Source organism: Microcaecilia unicolor, chromosome 6 (genome assembly GCF_901765095.1).
Source record: "Microcaecilia unicolor chromosome 6, aMicUni1.1, whole genome shotgun sequence".
Lineage (NCBI taxonomy): Eukaryota > Metazoa > Chordata > Amphibia > Gymnophiona > Siphonopidae > Microcaecilia > Microcaecilia unicolor.
In genome coordinates this window covers 194605709-194621669 of record NC_044036.1, presented here as the reverse complement: position 1 = coordinate 194621669, position 15961 = coordinate 194605709, and the positions used below count along the sequence as shown (strand labels likewise).

At 46.5% G+C, this 15961-nt stretch overlaps 1 protein-coding gene across 4 annotated transcripts in view; it reads right to left on the bottom strand.

The window, feature by feature from the left end:
• DCAF1 (DDB1 and CUL4 associated factor 1) overlaps positions 1-15480 on the bottom strand; it is a 648223-nt gene extending 632743 nt beyond the window's left edge. For 3 of the 4 annotated variants that reach the window (XM_030205586.1, XM_030205587.1, XM_030205589.1), the window contains exons 1-3: positions 15398-15480; positions 11632-11749; positions 11466-11542 (exon numbers count right to left, since the gene is read on the bottom strand). In XM_030205586.1, coding sequence (XP_030061446.1) covers positions 11466-11542; positions 11632-11741 — 187 coding nt within the window. In that variant the 5' untranslated portion in view covers positions 11742-11749; positions 15398-15480. Of the gene's footprint in view, positions 1-11465; positions 11543-11631; positions 11750-15397 lie in introns of those variants that run through there. The other variant, XM_030205588.1, reaches the window with a different exon arrangement.
• Positions 15481-15961: the final 481 nt, after the last annotated feature.

Sequence of the window (15961 nt, the reverse complement as noted above, 5' to 3'; positions counted from 1 at the left end):
TAATTGCTTTGCATTTGCACAAATCAGACATTATATATCAGGTCAGCTCTGCAGGTCCCTCTGGGCTCCCGGGTTAGGGATTTTTTCCAAGAGGTCTCAGATTTAGGACTTTCAGTATCGAACCTGCATAAGGCCCTGTTAAAGGGAGACCCAGGCAGGGACTTTTCTTCCTTGAAGTCCAAATGGGCGGAGAAGCTAGGGGTGGTTATATGGAACTGAGATGTTGCTGCCACAATCAGAAGTATTCCTGTGTTCACTAAAGATACAAGACTAAGGGAATGTGGGTATAGGGCAGTGCTTAGAGCATATATGGCTAAGGCGAGGGGAGAACATAATTGTTCCAAATGTACACAGTCCATTCACACTATTGCACATGTTTTTTGGGGAAGCCTGAAACTTTTTTGGGAGCAAATTAAAAGATTTTTGAGTCGGCTTTTGGATCGAGATATAGGTGGATCGGTGGAACAATTACTTCTTGACGTTCCAAAGGCTTTTATTAATATGAAACTTTTTTGGGAGCAAATTAAAAGATTTTTGAGTCGGCTTTTGGATCGAGATATAGGTGGATCGGTGGAACAATTACTTCTTGACGTTCCAAAGGCTTTTATTAATATGAATAGATTTGCAGTACTCCTGTACCATAAATTAGCCCTTATAGCCAGAAAAGCGAAGATACTTACCTGTAGCAGGTATTCTCCGAGGACAGCAGGCTGATTGTTCTCACATGTGGGTCGATGTCTGCGTTGGCCCAGGAAACGGCACATTTTTCACCATCAAAAATAAAAAGTTTTGCCAGAGCCTTCTGGTGCGCAGACGACTTCCCGCCCGTCGCGTGAGTGTGCCTCCTTAGTTTAATCAAAAAGCATATAAACAAACAACAACTCCAAAAGGGGAGGTGGGCAGGTTTGTGAGAACAATCAGCCAGAAAAAGAATGTAATCAGATGTATTATTTCTAATATTGGACAATAAGTATGTTTTCAATGGCCTTGAAGAAGCCAATCAGATGATCAATATGGAATAATGAATTAGACGAGTAATATCTGGGGATAATCAGGTTAATACCACTTTTTTTTTTCTGTTTACTGTTTAATTGATCTCCTTGTCTTGTTTCACTCTCCCTAATTAGTGGTCTAAGGAAGAGAATAGAATTACGTGACTGAAATAATTCCTATATATTACTTTCTCTGTATTTCCGGCACGTTGTTTTATCGCTTGTAAAAATTTAAATGGTTATAAATAAAAAATTAAAAACAATCAGCCTGCTGTCCTCAGAGAATACCTGCTACAAGTAAGTATCTTCGCTTTGAGGACAAGCAGGCTGCTTGTTTTCACATGTGGGGTATCCCTAGCAACCAGGCTCACTCAAACCAATGAACATTGGGTATGGTATACGGCGTGGAGGTTTGGGGGGGGGGGGGTGGAGATCCAATAGGGGGAGGTAGAGGGGGGGTGGGGGAAGCATAGGAGCTACGGGGAGGGTAAGGGGTGAGAAATGAGAGTTGTTAAGGGGATGGGGGGGGGGTAAGGGACTGTTTGGGAGTATTGTCAGACACTTCTTTTTCATAGAAAATTATTTGATGTTCACAAGGTTTCGGCACGGTGATTGTTTGTATACCACATGAGCTGATGTAATTTGAAGACAAAAATATAATGAACATTGGTCAATTGGGCCTCGCAACGGTGAGGACATAACCACAGATTGACCTGAAACCATGAACAACTGAGAGTGCAGCCTGGAACAGAACAAAAATGGGTCTAGGGGGGTGAGTTGGATTCTAAACCCCAAACAGATTCTGCAGCACCGACTGCCCAAACCGACTGTCGCGTCAGATATCCTGCTGAAGGCAGTAGTGAGATGTGAATGTGTGGACTGATGACCACGTTACAGCCTTGCAAATCTCTTCAATGGAGGCTGACTTTAAGAGAGCCACAGACACATGGCTCTTACATTAAGAGCCGTGACATGGCCCTCTAGAGTCAACCCAGCCTGGGCATAAGTGAAGGAAATGCAATCTGCTAGCCAATTGGAGATTGTGCGTTTTCCGATGGTGACTCCCCTCCTGTTGGGGGTCGAAATAAACAAAACACTGGGCGGACAGTCTGAAGGGCTTTGTCCGCTCCACGTAAAAGGCCAATGCTCTCTTGCAGTCCAAGATATGCAAACTGCTTTTGCCAGGGCGGGTATGAGGACAGGGAAAAAATGTTGGCAAGACAATTGTGTCTGAATTAAAATGATTTGGTTGAACAGCCGATCTCTAAAAGCCTTTATAGCATTCCAGATCGCTCGCAGTTCCAGGAGGTTGATTTGAAGACTTTTTTCCTGAAAGGCCCAAGCTCCTCGAGTGTGAAGCCCATCTACATGAGCTCCCCACCCCAGGAAGGATAAATCCGTCGTCAGCACTTTTTTGAGGAATTTGGAATGGTCGTCCCAAGGTCAAATTGGATCGAATCATCCACCACTGAAAAGAATTCCGAAAGTCGGTGGGCAGTTGGATTATATCCTGTGATAAAGTCACATCCAGGATAGTTGGGTTAAGGCAGTTTCAGTCTGAAATACAAGTCCCAGAAGGCATTGCAGGCAAGGAGCCAGAGGGTGAGATGAAGAACCCGGACTGGATTCCTAGCTGCAATCGGGGAAGACATGGGTGTAAGCTGGCAGGTTGTGTAGAGTGGCTGCCACTAGGCGGAAAGAGAGTTAGGAAATCCTGTGTGCAGGAGCTCATCATTGGTCTCATTAGTCTAATGTTTAACTCAGCTGGTATGGGTGTGAGGAAGCTAATGGAAGAAGAATGATTGGTTGTGGTAGCTGAAGCCAGAGATTGATTAGGTGGGAAGGAGTCTCAGGAGTTCAGTTCAGGAGAGAGAAGCAGAAGGAGAAAAGTATTTGCAGGCTGAAAACCCTTGGGCAGGGAGGTCCCTAAAGTACTGAAGCAGGCTGAAATTCCTTGGGTAGAGGGAGTCCCTAAAGTATTGAACTCTCCTGAAGGTAAAGAGGATAGAAGGTAGAAACTGCTGCTTGGTGACTGAACTGTGATGATGAACTGAAAGAACGGTTTGTCTTGGGAATTGAACTACTGTTTATGGTGCACTGGATAAAGAGCCCAGACTGGAGCTGACTGTAAGCCTGAATTGAATCCTGGTATGTGCTGATAGCCTGCTGCTTAAAGGGGACTATTTGCCACACACTTTCAGGTGGCTTACATGTGCTTAAGATTGAAGGTGAATGCTGCTGCTGGAACTGTGTACTAGAAACCTACATGGAATAAAAGTCCTTAAGATTGAAGTTACTGGTGGACATCTATTTCTTCATTGTACCGGGAGCCTGTGGCTAAAGGAGATTGATCTATCCTTGGCTGCACAAGGAAGGTACGTGGTTACAATCCTCTAGATCCCCCGCAGCTTGATACCACTGGGAAGCTAGGGTCCATTGAGCTGATCTCATATGTAGACGTGCCATGGGAGTTACATGAACTGTGGAGGCCATGTGTCCCAGAAGTCTCAACATCTGCTGAGCCGTGATCTATTGAGACGCTTGAACCATGGACACCAGGGACAGGAGGTTGTCTGTTCTTGCTTCGGGACGATAAGCTCCAGCTGTCTTTGTGTTCAACAGAGCCACAATGAATTCCAACTTCTGTACCGGGGTGAGATGGGACTTGGAGTAACTGATCACAAAACCCAGTAGCTCTAGCACCTGAATAGTCATTCGCATGGACTGTAGAGAGCCTGTCTCTGAGGTGCTCTTCACCAGCCAATCGTCGAGATAAGGGAACACATGCATTCCCAGTCTGCGTAGCAACGCTGCTACTACCACCAGACACTTTGCAAACACTCTGGGCGCAGACGCCAGACCAAAAGGCAATACACGGTACTGAAAGTGCTGTGTTCCCACCCAAACTCGCAGATACTTCCTGTGAGCTGGAAGTATCAAGATGTGTGTGTAAGCATCCTTTTTTTTTCTTATTTATAATAATTACAAGAAATCTCTTGTGATGAAAAAATGGAACAGATTATACACTACCACTCATATCAAAAATAAAGAAAATACGTTTATCATATCCACTTCAATCAAGTTAAACATTGTTATAAAGGAAATAAAATAGAATATAATTTTTTTTAAAAGAAAATATTACCAACATATCTAGAAAAAGAAGATACGCTAATGGGCCTAATATCCTTATTACGGAGTAGATGTAGATGGGACTGTTAGTTGTTGCTTAGGGGTAACAATCGTCTTGGAATCTAGAAATGCACTCAGGTGAGAAGGATCATAAAAAATATATTTGACTGAATTAATTTTTTAAGACACATTTACAGGGAAATTTTAACCAATATAATCGTCCCAACTGTAAAACTCTAGCACGAAGCTTTAGAAATGTTTGACGTCTCTTTTGTGTTGTTCTCGCTATATCAGGAAAAATCCTGATCTTATTATTCATAAAGAGTTCATCTCTATGACGGAAACATTGTTTAAGTACCCAATCTCGGTCGGGTTCCAGAACAAAAGAGACTATTAACGTAGCTGGTGTCCCCTTTTCTTCTTGAATCATTTCTGTCAAATTCAATACATCAAAAGAAGTTTCTATTCCACCTTCATTCTGATCCATTCTGCTTTTTTTTCTTCTTTTTTATATGGAGGTAAATAATAAATTTTTGAAACAGGTGGATATGCTTGTTCAGGAATTTTTTTAATTTCTGAAAGATATTTCTTAAATGTTATTAATGGAGCCACCGATGAAATTTTAGGAAAATTAATTAACCTGTCTTAATTCTTAGTTGATTTTCTATGTTCTCAACTTTTTGATGTAATAAAGTATTTGTTTTTATCAAATCAACTTGTAACTGCTGACATGACTTTATTATTTCAATATTTGATGTTAGAGTTTTCTCATTATTAATCATCCTTGTTTCTAAGTTAGTAATCTTTTCCAATGGTACTTTGTTAGCTTGGGACACCATTAACAGTCTCTGTGTAAAGGAGTTTTCTAGTCCTAGTAGAGCCTCCCATATCGAGTCGAAAGTTATTATTGTAGGTTTAAGAGGCAAAAATGACTTACTAGTCAGTAATTGTCCAGGTAAAACTCCTTCAAGATCTTTCCCTTCCCGTGATGCAAATACTCCTTCCAAAACGTTTGTTACTTCCATAGTCTCTTCACCAAATGCAAGACTCAGCAATGCCTGGGTGGCAGATGTCTCCTCTGTGGGAATCACTCTTGGGTCTAAGACGCTGAGTGTTTCCTGCCCCTGCTGCCGCCCCCACGCCGGCATCGTCGGAGGTCTACGTTCCTCGGGGCTGAGCGTGGTATCTACCTCTGGCTAGGGAAGTGAGGCGCCTCCTATCGCCCCTTCCAGCAGCAAGGAATTTGCCCCCAAGTTTCTTCTGGACTCCATAAAGCGGGTAGAGAGCCGCTTTTCAGCGTACACTTCAAAACGCCATCTTGGATTTCTCCCGTGTGTAAGCATCCTTTAAGTGCAGAGAGCATAGCCAATCGTTCTCCTGAATCATGGGTGCCTAGGGAAACCATCCTGAACTTTTCGCGAACCAGAAATTTGTTCAGGCCCCTTAGGTCTAGGATGGGACACATCCCCCCCCCCCCCCCCCCCCCCCCGTCTTTTTCTGCACAAGGAAGTACATGGAATAGAATCCTAGCCCTTTTTCCCCTGGTGGAACAGGTTCGACCGCTTGAGCCTTTACAAGGGCAGAGAGTTCCTCTGCAAGTACCCGTTTGTGCTGGGAACTGTAGGAATGAGCTCCCTGGTGGGCAATTTGGAGGTTTGGATACCAGATTGAGAGTGTATCCTAACCGGACTATTTGAAGAACCCACCAGTCATCAGAGGTTATAAGAGGCCAGCTTTGGTGAAAAAATATCAACCTCCCTCCAACTCTCAAGTCGTCCAGTACGGACACTTTTATTGAGGCTATGCTTAACTGAAGCCAGTCAAAAGCTCGTCCCTTGCTTTTGCTGGGGAGCAGAATGGGCCTTAGATGCACGCTGTTGACGAGAACGAGCACACTGGGGCTGAGCCTGGGCAGGCTGCCAAGAAGCAGGAGTGTACCTACGCCTAGGATAGTAATAGGGAGCACTCCTCTTCCCCCCAAAATACCTCCTAGATGAGAAGGTAGTAGCAGAAAGCACCCAGTGGGAGAGAGAATCTATAGCATCATTATGCTTCTTGATCTGATCAGCAAGATCCTCTCTGTCACGTCTGTGGCCGTGACCACCCTCATTCTTACCGTTTCTGGGAGTCAGTGGCTGTGCTGGCTTCTGCTTGTCTCTGTGTCTGTCTCTGTCTTAGTTTCTCTCTGGCTCTGTGTGCTGATTGCCTTACTGGACCTCACCTGTGTGGGCTATGCCTCTTCCAAGATGGCTGCCGACTCCTCTATGCCAGTATCCAAGATGGCTCCCGTTGTTCCTTCCTGTGGGCTGACTTCTCTGTGTGTCAAGCCTCTGTTTGGAGGCAAGGAGATTGCTGCAACTGTGCCTCTGATGTTGAAGGGCTTTATCACTTAGAGACTGCAGCCCTTGCCTTTGCATTTCGTCTAAGGGCCCTGGTATGTACACTGCTACATTGTTTGCTCTGTGTGAGTTTCTAGTGTATGACTTGTTAGCTTGGGCACAGCTTTGCTTGTTAGCCTGTGTACAGCTACTAGTTCTCCTGTGTTTGCACTGTGTATGTTTCTAGTTTATGACTTGTTAGCTTGGGCACAGCTTTGCTTGTTAGCCTGTGTACAGCTTTACTAGTTCTCCTGTGTTTGCACTGTGTATGTTTCTAGTGTATGACTTGTTAGCTTGGGCACAGCTTTGCTTGTTAGCCTGTGTACAGCTTTACTAGTTCTCCTGTGATTGCTCTGTGTATGTTTCTAGTGTATGACTTGTTAGCTTGGGCACAGCTTTGCTTGTTAGCTTGTGTACAGCTTTACTAGTTCTCCTGTGATTGCTCTGTGTATGTTTCTAGTGTATGACTTGTTAGCTTGGGCACAGCTTTGCTTGTTAGCTTGTGTACAGCTTTACTAGTTCTCCTGTGATTGCTCTGTGTATGTTTCTAGTGTATGACTTGTTAGCTTGGGCACAGTTTTGCTTGTTAGCTTGTGTACAGCTTTACTAGTTCTCCTGTGATTGCTCTGTGTATGTTTCTAGTATTTGACTGGTTAGCTTGGGCAGAGCTTTCCTGTTAGCTTGTGTTCAGTTTCCTAGTCTTCTCGTGTTTAGCTTTCTGGTTTTTCCCGTGTGTGTTTTCTTTTGCTTCTGGAGCTTCAGCCCTTGTTCTGTCTGTTGCCAGTACTCTTTGATACTGGAGCTGCAGCCTTAGTCTTGCTCCTTGTCCTGACCATTGTTTTGAATCTGACTACTGCTTTGCTAGCCGCCTGCCCAGAGACTTTGCTTTGAACCTGACTACTGCTTTGCTAGCCGCCTGCCCAGAGACTGTGCTTTGAACCTGACTACTACTTTGCTAGCCGCCCGCCCAGAGACTGTGCTTTGAACCTGACTACTGCTTTGCTAGCCGCCCGCCCAGAGACTGTGCTTTGAACCTGACTGCTGCTTTGCTAGCCGCCCGCCCAGAGACTGTGCTTTGAACCTGACTACTGCTTTGCTAGCCGCCCGCCCAGAGACTGTGCTTTGAACCTGACTACTGCTTTGCTAGCCGCCCGCCCAGAGACTGTGCTTTGAACCTGACTACTGCTTTGCTAGCCGCCCGCCCTGAGATTTGCTTTGAACCTGCCTACTGCTGGAACCCGGACATTCCCTGCCTGTCTGCCTTGCTTTCGCCTAGGTGCCTTGGGGCACTTCTGTATCCTGACTCCTGTTGTTCCTGCCTGCTAGTTCCTGTTCTTCCTGTAAGCCCTACCGGCTGCCCGAACCTGAGGGCTCAACCCTCGGGGAACGGTGGCTAAGCGTAGGTGAAGCCACTCTAGTGTGTTCCAGTCCAGCGGGCTCCACTCCAGTGCGCACCCGTCCTGTGCGTTCCAGTTCCGTGTATTCCTGTGTAGAACTCCAGTCCGGGGTTCCGGTCCAGTCTTGTCTCGTCTCTACCTTGAAGGTGATCTTGTCTACCACCGCCGCTCCACGGTAGTGGCCCAAGGACTCACGAACCCAGTGCTCCCGGGGAAGAAGTCTGACAGTATGCCAAGGTCCTCAGGAACGCGACACTCTTTCACCAAAAAGGTTGTCCCCCCCCCCGGCAAGGAACATCCGCCCTTCGCTGCTAGACAGAATGATCCAGGTCAGAGACACGCAGCCATGAGAGTCTGAGCAGCACTATACCCTGAGCAGCGATCCTGGATGCTACATCAAGTGTCAAATGTACCCTGGCCAGGAACTTTCGACACACCTTCTGTTGCCTCACCACCTGGCAAAAAGGCTCAGCTTGCCCCGGAGGAAGTGCATCAACCAAGCTCAACAGTTGCCGTATCGAGTCCCGCAAGTGCACGCATAGCGGCCTGATACATCTTCCTCCCACCCAAAATAATCAAGAGTCCTAGCTTGCCTGGGGGCACCAAAGCATAGCCTAGTACTCCTGGCTCTCTTGAAGGCGGAGTCCACCACCATGGAATTGTGGGGTAACTTGGACTTCATCAATCCAGGTTCACCGTGGATCCAATACTGGGATTCAGCTTTCTTCAGAGCCACAGGGCCAGACAAAGGGGCCAACCAGTTTCGTATAAGGACTTCCTCCAGTACCTTATGCAGAGGAACTGTTACAAGCCTCTTTAGGTTGAGAAGAATAATCCAGGACCTCCAGCATCTCAGCCCTGGGCTCATCCCTCAACCTCCACAGGGAAGGGAATAGCCGTAGCCATTTCCCGGACAAAAGAGGGAAAAGACAGACTCTCCGATGGAGATAGTCTCCTCTCTGGCGGAGGGGAAGGATCAGAGGGAATCCCAAAGGACTCATCAGAAGAAAAGTATCTGGGATCTTCCTATGACTCCCATGAACGCACCTGCTCAGTGTCGGATAAAGCCTGTATCAAGGTACTTTGACACTGAACCTGCCTCAACGCCGAGGAATGATGTCCTCTATGGCGATGTCAAAAGGCCAACGCCCAATCTGACTGCTGCGAAGCTCCCTCCACCAACGTCGAAGGGGAGTCGACCTGGGTGGCAGGCGGCATCGCAGTCGGAGACCTCACCACAGGAGAAGGGCCAGACACCGCTGCAGTAGATAGTACAGTAGGCGCAAGCACCCCTGACACCGAAGCTGACTGACGTAGCAGTCCCCCCAGAAGTTCTGGAAACAAGGCCCGGATGCGCTCATCAAGAGCCGCCATCAGAGAAGGCTGCGGGGTCGGTGGAAGAGGCGGTGTCAGAATTTGTAGAGACTCAGGAGCAGGTATCGAGCTGCTAGGAGACCGATGCATCAGTACCTCCTGTATCGAGGGGGAGCGATCCTCTCAGCGCCGGACGCTTCTCGGGTGCCGACTCTCGATGCCCCGGAGCTCCCGGTACAGTGCGTCAAAGGAGAACGATGATGGTGCTTCTTCGCCTTCGCTCTACGCCCATTGAGACTCCTCGGTAACAATGAGGCGTGGAATCCTCACGTCTCCTCGGGGCCGGGTCTGATGAAGGTCGGTCCCGGGGGGCCTGCATAATAGGAGGCCTCGAGGCAGGTGGAGACCCACTCAACACCTCAGTGCTCCCAGCACAAGTTGGTCTCTCAGCAGTCATTACCTCTCCTCCCGACGTCAATGCTCCTGTCAATGTTGACGCCGCCGACCTCGGTACCGATGTCGAAGGACCAGACCAAGCCCCAAAAAGCTTTTCTCGTTGGGCTTCTCTATACACTTGGATCCGTTTCTTTATACAAAGACACAGACTACAAGCGGCTGGGCCATGGTCAGGCCCAAGGCACTGAATACACCAGGCGTGGGTATCGGTACCTGAGATGGTCCGGTTGCACCGAGTACAACGTTTGAAGCCGCTGGGTGTCTTCGATGACATGGAAGGAAAAACGGCTTCGGCGAAATCAAAAGACGCAATTGTGCCTATTAAAGGAAAAAAGGGCACAAGAAAAGAAAGAGAGAAACCAACCACGTGGCCTAAAGCCGGCTGCATCGAAAAACAAAGGAAACTTTAAAAGGGGGGCTAAACTAAGAATTTAGCTAAGTGGAGTTTTGGGTTTATTTTAAAGAAAAAAATGACGAAAAATGATACAAGTCATCAGACTCTTTTCCTGGGCTTTACGAGGAGCACAGAAAAAAAAACTGTCACCTCGTTCACGGACAATAAAAGACTGAGGAGGCACGCTCACACGACGGGCGGGGAAGTTGTCCACACATGAACAGTGCATGCGATTCGTGCGCCAGAAGGCCCTGGCAAAACATTTTATTTTTGCTGGTGAAAAATATGCCATTTCCTGGGCCGTGCAGACGTCAACCCACATGTGAGAACAAGCAACCTGCTTGTCCTCGGAGAAAGTCATTTTACAATAATGGACATCATCAGACACATCGGCTTACTGGCATTGGAGGATCCAGATTCATTTATTGGCAACCTGGGAAGCGAGGGATGCAAGAGGGTCCCCCAAGGGGCGTAAGTCCTTTTTGGCGATCTGGAACCCTTATCTCCAGATTTTGAGTCCCCAGGGACGCAGTCTTTTGCTTAACAATATGAGATAGGATTGAGTTATGTCATCCTTGCTCAAGGAATGTTGACGGTTGAGATTCGATAGCTTCTGAAGGGGTGGAGGGGGATGGGTTAGTAGTAGGGAGAGGGTGGGGTTCCGAGTATGGGGGGAGCATTTGGTTTATGGTTGAGTCTATGTTGAACGTAACCGCTTGGATAAAATACTTGTTTTGCTAAAGCTGTCAGTAGGGGGCAGGGGGAAAATAGGTATAACTGATGATGGTATGATGCATTACATTTTTCACCGAATATAGTTTGCAATATTACATTGCTTTTTACTTAACTTTATGGTTTGTTTGATATGTTGAATCATCAATAAAAATGTTAAAACATAAAAAAAGGCCTTAAAGACCACACTGTTTCAGCGAGCATTCAGTATTACCTCAGGATAAGAGTTTGATAGTTATTGTTGCTCTCAGAATATATACTGTTCTTGTGTCTTAACGTGGGTCATGTCCTCGTGTTAATTTATGCGAGATTTGTAGTATATTGCATGATATTTGATTGTGGACGTTTTTTGTTCTCCTTCCAGAATTGTAGGTGGTCCAGACTAGAAATTTTTTAAATAAGCAAGATGATATGAACTGAATTAAAATTCAATTATTGCCCAAATGGAATTGAACAAAGAGGACAACGAGTTTTAAATAGGAATATTTCACAACTAGATAAAATTTCAGAAATATATGGCCAATAAATCAAACTAATAGAGGAAACAAACTATATCATGCCAATCTCCAAAGAATCAAGTTTGCAAGAAATACATGGTCTCCATTAGAGTACCTCAACTGTAAATATATTTTCCATATTTTCATTACAATCATTAAAAGCCACCAAAGCTTACCAGGATGTCTATCATCAAAGGGATCTGGATCCCCCTTTCGATACTCTTCCGTCTCCTTTTCAATCAATTCAGACATCCTGTGGCAGAGAATGGAGATTTAGGTTAAACATCTTTCTCAGCTAAAATCATTCTTGGGTCTACAACCTTGACAGTTAATTTCTCTCACCGGGTCAGAATGGAAACCATGTCATGCCCACTGCCATGTTCACTCTCCCACTTCTCCAACAGGGTAGTGAGCTCTGCCTTGGAGTCCACATGAGAGGTAACCGAAGTCATGTCTTAGCCTGAGAAAACAAAGGGGGGAAAAAATGTGATCCCAACTTATTTTACTTTATATCCTCCCCTGGGTCTATATCAGCACTTTCATAGTTGTAATTCTATTACAGTTCAAGCTACTCTCCCTAGAATGTGGGCATATCAGAGGATGCTACTACTATTACTCATTTCTATAATGGAACTAGATGTAAATAGCGCTTAACACAAAGGGAAGAATTCTATATACAGCGCCAAAAAAGTTAAATACCAAAAAGATCCACACTCGGGCCTTATGCTATAAAGGGCACCTAACTTTGGGTGCTGGACTTACACCTGACAGAAATAAGTGTAAGCCTGGCGTCCAAAGTTAGGAACGGATCAGCAATATTCTAAAACTTGGTGCCTACCTTTCGGGACCCCCAAACTCGAATCCATATCCAAATTCGGATGACCTATATAGAATCTGGGGAAAAGCATGTAAAACCATCCCTGCTAGACAGAGCTTATAGCCCACAGATGTTCCATCACAAGTATCACCAATTCCAGATCATTAAGCCTTTCCTTGCTTTTACTGGATCAACCTATACAATAGCTTCCTGGGACTGTAGAGCATTTATAACCATAAGAGAAACCCTCCTTTATATTATCATAATGAACTTTGTACTTTATCAGTTCTTACTCCAAGATTCCACTATCTTATTGGTCCACCCCTACCACCTTGACTTTTGACTAATTTAATTTCACCACATCTGACAAGCAAGGCCCAATTTGACAGTTGCACAAGGCCTACTTTCCTGTCATTGACAGTAAATATCAAAAATACACCTTTTTATTCTTTTTAAGATGCTGTTGGAAAGATAATATACATAAAACATGGAGAATGTCTGTCCATCTGGTGACAAAATAACTCCAAAAATGCAATGGAATTTGGGACCAAATTTGGCATGAAAACAGTTTGAAAATGGATCAGACCAGAGGGATCAAAGTCCACTGTACTAGACACTAGGCTACTTCTAGAGGTATGCTTTACATATTTTCCCCACCACCCTCTCCATGCTAAGCTGTCCCTTAGTGATTCAGATGTCTATTTACATTTTCTCTACTGTAAATGCTATGAGAAGCCTGGCAATGTACAGCAACATCTATAGTGACTGAACTGCATAATTTGCTACTGATTATTATGGTTAGTGACAACTAATGGCACAAAAGCAGAACAATACCTGTTGCGGTAGGAAAGTGTCACATCAGATTTGGAAGAATGGATGCCCTATAATGGTAATGCTTCATTATTATTCTTTCTTAACCAACAGAATGCTTGGATGCTGTGCTATTCAAACTGCTTCTTCCCTCTAGGTCAGAGGTACATAGAAAACCCACCCAGAAAGTTGGAAAGCCTTCCCCTCTTGTTACAGTAATAGTACGAACAGGACAAAAAAATCCCAGGCATAAGGTCACCATGACACCCAAAAACTGAACTTGTCCAATACAGGGCCACACAATCCTGGGTGCCATCACTAAAGAAACGAGTGCTGCTCTCATTAGGGTTAAGCCATACAGTATAGTACAAGCTGACTAGAATCAGAGTTTGTGTAGCTTATGGCTTAAGCCTAATGAGACAGAGCCATGTGTTCAGAGGCAGAGCAGCATTCATTTTCTTCAATGTTAGCAATAACAAGCAGCAATGGGAGGGAGAAGTGAAATAAACCAGCTCTCCAGAAAAGGAGATGCCTGAAAAGACGTACGGCGTGTCTAGCTTATAATGGGGTATATAGGGGTTGAGACTGCTAGGAGACAGAGAGCCAATAGGTGAGGGAATGGTGAAGAATGAGAAACTGGTATCCGGAGCATGGTAGTCACTTCAGACAACGCTGCCAACATGCTGGACAGGGGGTCACTAACTTATGCTGGTACTGTGCAAGGTTAGTTAAGGGCCTAATTTATGAAGCTTTATTTTCCCATAGACAAAAAATGGGAACACCATCTTATTAAATAAGCCCTTAAAGAAATTGTGGTACACCTTTGGGGGGGGGGGGGAGGAGGAGGGAGAGTAGGACACAGGCATTGTAACAGAAGTGAGACTCACACCTAGATTCAAAGGAAATTTCTCAAAGCCACACATAGCAAGATGCACAAAAGTCCTCATTAGAGCCGTGCCGAATTCCATAACAAATCGGTACGGAACGGCTACGCACGAAGGATAGGGAATGCAAATGAGCTGTTTGTTGCAGCTCACTTGCATTCACTAACCCTTCATTAAAAACGTCAGTAATCGGCCCGTAAAACATGCGCAGAGCAGCCAAGCATTATGCTGGCTGCTCTGCGCATGCCACAAACGTAAAAAAAAAAACCCCAAAACAAACACGTCCTTTATGGACGGCCTTGCCCCCCCCCCCCCCCACCCGAGGTCGCCGCTGCTCCCCGCTTCCCCCTGCATTAAAAAAAATCAAAACTTTAAGGTGCCCTGGCCCCCCTCCCTTCCTCCCCAGCTCCGCCTCCTGCCATCCTCCGCCCCGTGCCCCGCCCCAGCGTCCACCTCCGTCTTACCGGGCCCGCACAGCGCCTCTCACCTCTGTATGGAGGTGCTGCACGGGCAAGAACAGCTGATCGCCTCTTCGCCGAGTCTTCGGACGTCCCTCCTTTCCTCCTGGGCCCACCCTCGTCTGACGTAACTTTACTGCATCTCATTTCAATAGGGTTTCTACACAATTTGCTCATCTGTATTCCATTTTAGTTTGCTGCTACCGTCGTCAAAAATTGGGCTTTAATGCATGCCAGAGTAGGAAAACTGTTCGTTAAAGGCTCGTTAAAGCCTCGTTTAGTTTAGTGCATCTTGCCCTGAATTTTTTCCTCTTATGTTTATAGAGCACCTCTCTAAGAAACCGGTGACAGAATGTATAATTAACAGTAATAAGCAGGGCATTTCTATAATTAAAATCCTTTTTAGATTAGCAAATAGCCCATGCTCTACACTGCAAACTAAAACAACAATATTGATTCCCAGCTCAATTCAGTTGTGGTTTCTTTTTAAGACTTTCGATCACTATGGAAAAGTGGCAAACAACAATCATACATTTCAGAAACTCAACCTCTAGTTCCCATAACTATTAGGGTAGACATCTTTCCCTTACACGCATGAGATACTGGGATTCACCTACAGTCCAGCAGACTAATTCCTCTATAACCCCGTCCCACAATAGCACCTGTCAAACACTGTGGCGCTCGCGACATCTGCTGGTAGACAGCGGTATCACCGTCCCCTCCCGGCAACTAAGGACTTCCGCGGTCAAGGGACCACCTGCTTAACAGTACGAACAGTTCAAAGGCCCTTCAGGAGGAAAAGAGTTCGGTAAAGCCCGACGTCACCTAGTACGCGCGAGGATTATTGCGGCAGCTGTAGGGCCGAGGAGAAACCCCAGTACAAGCTCTTCAGTGACCCCCCCCTCCTACCCAGAGCAGAAGATAGTGCTGTATCTCTGGTCCCCACTGCGACTGACACAAGTGAGTCTGTTAGGCGGCTCCAACGCTCCCAACTTGCCCCACGAGGCCTGCGGGCGGGCAGGCGGGCGGCCCCACCGCCACCCTCCCTGGTCCGGCATTTTGCGAGGGGCCTAATTGCGCCTCAGCCCCTCACCCGCTTGCCGCTTCTGTTCAGCTGCCTCCCTACGGCGTATACCTACCTGCCTCAGCCACCAGCCGACGCCCCCCGTCCGTCCTCCCTCGCCGTCTCCGCTCACACCACCAGTTCCTCGCTCGCTCCCTCTCTCACACACTTCTATTGCTATGGCGGGCACACACTTTAAGCGTCACGCGCGGCAGACTGATGTCAGCGCGCGCGCTGGGGGACTTCCCGGAAAGAACAGAAAAGCGCCGGCGGACGGAACAAAGGTAAGAAGGGAGGGGCGACGGGAGGCTGCAGGGAAATGTAGTCCGAGGAGCTCGCAACACCACCACGGACTGGTGAGTGGGTTGTTGTGAGCAAGAATGAAGCTCTGTGGATGCTTGAACAGCCCTTTGATTGGGTCCAGGAAAGGGTAAGATCCGTTGGGTTTAGCACGGCCAGTCGTTTTGTTAAATTTGGCTGAGCAGCTCCTCTGATCCAGAACATCCCGGGCAACTCTGATGGAGAAAATGAAAAAGCGAAACTGGCAAATGACTTACAAAGAAGTCATTATTCCCCACCCCCCCCCCAACCCCGGGAAAAGACCCAAGGTCCATCAAGCCCAGCACTCCGTCTCCGACAG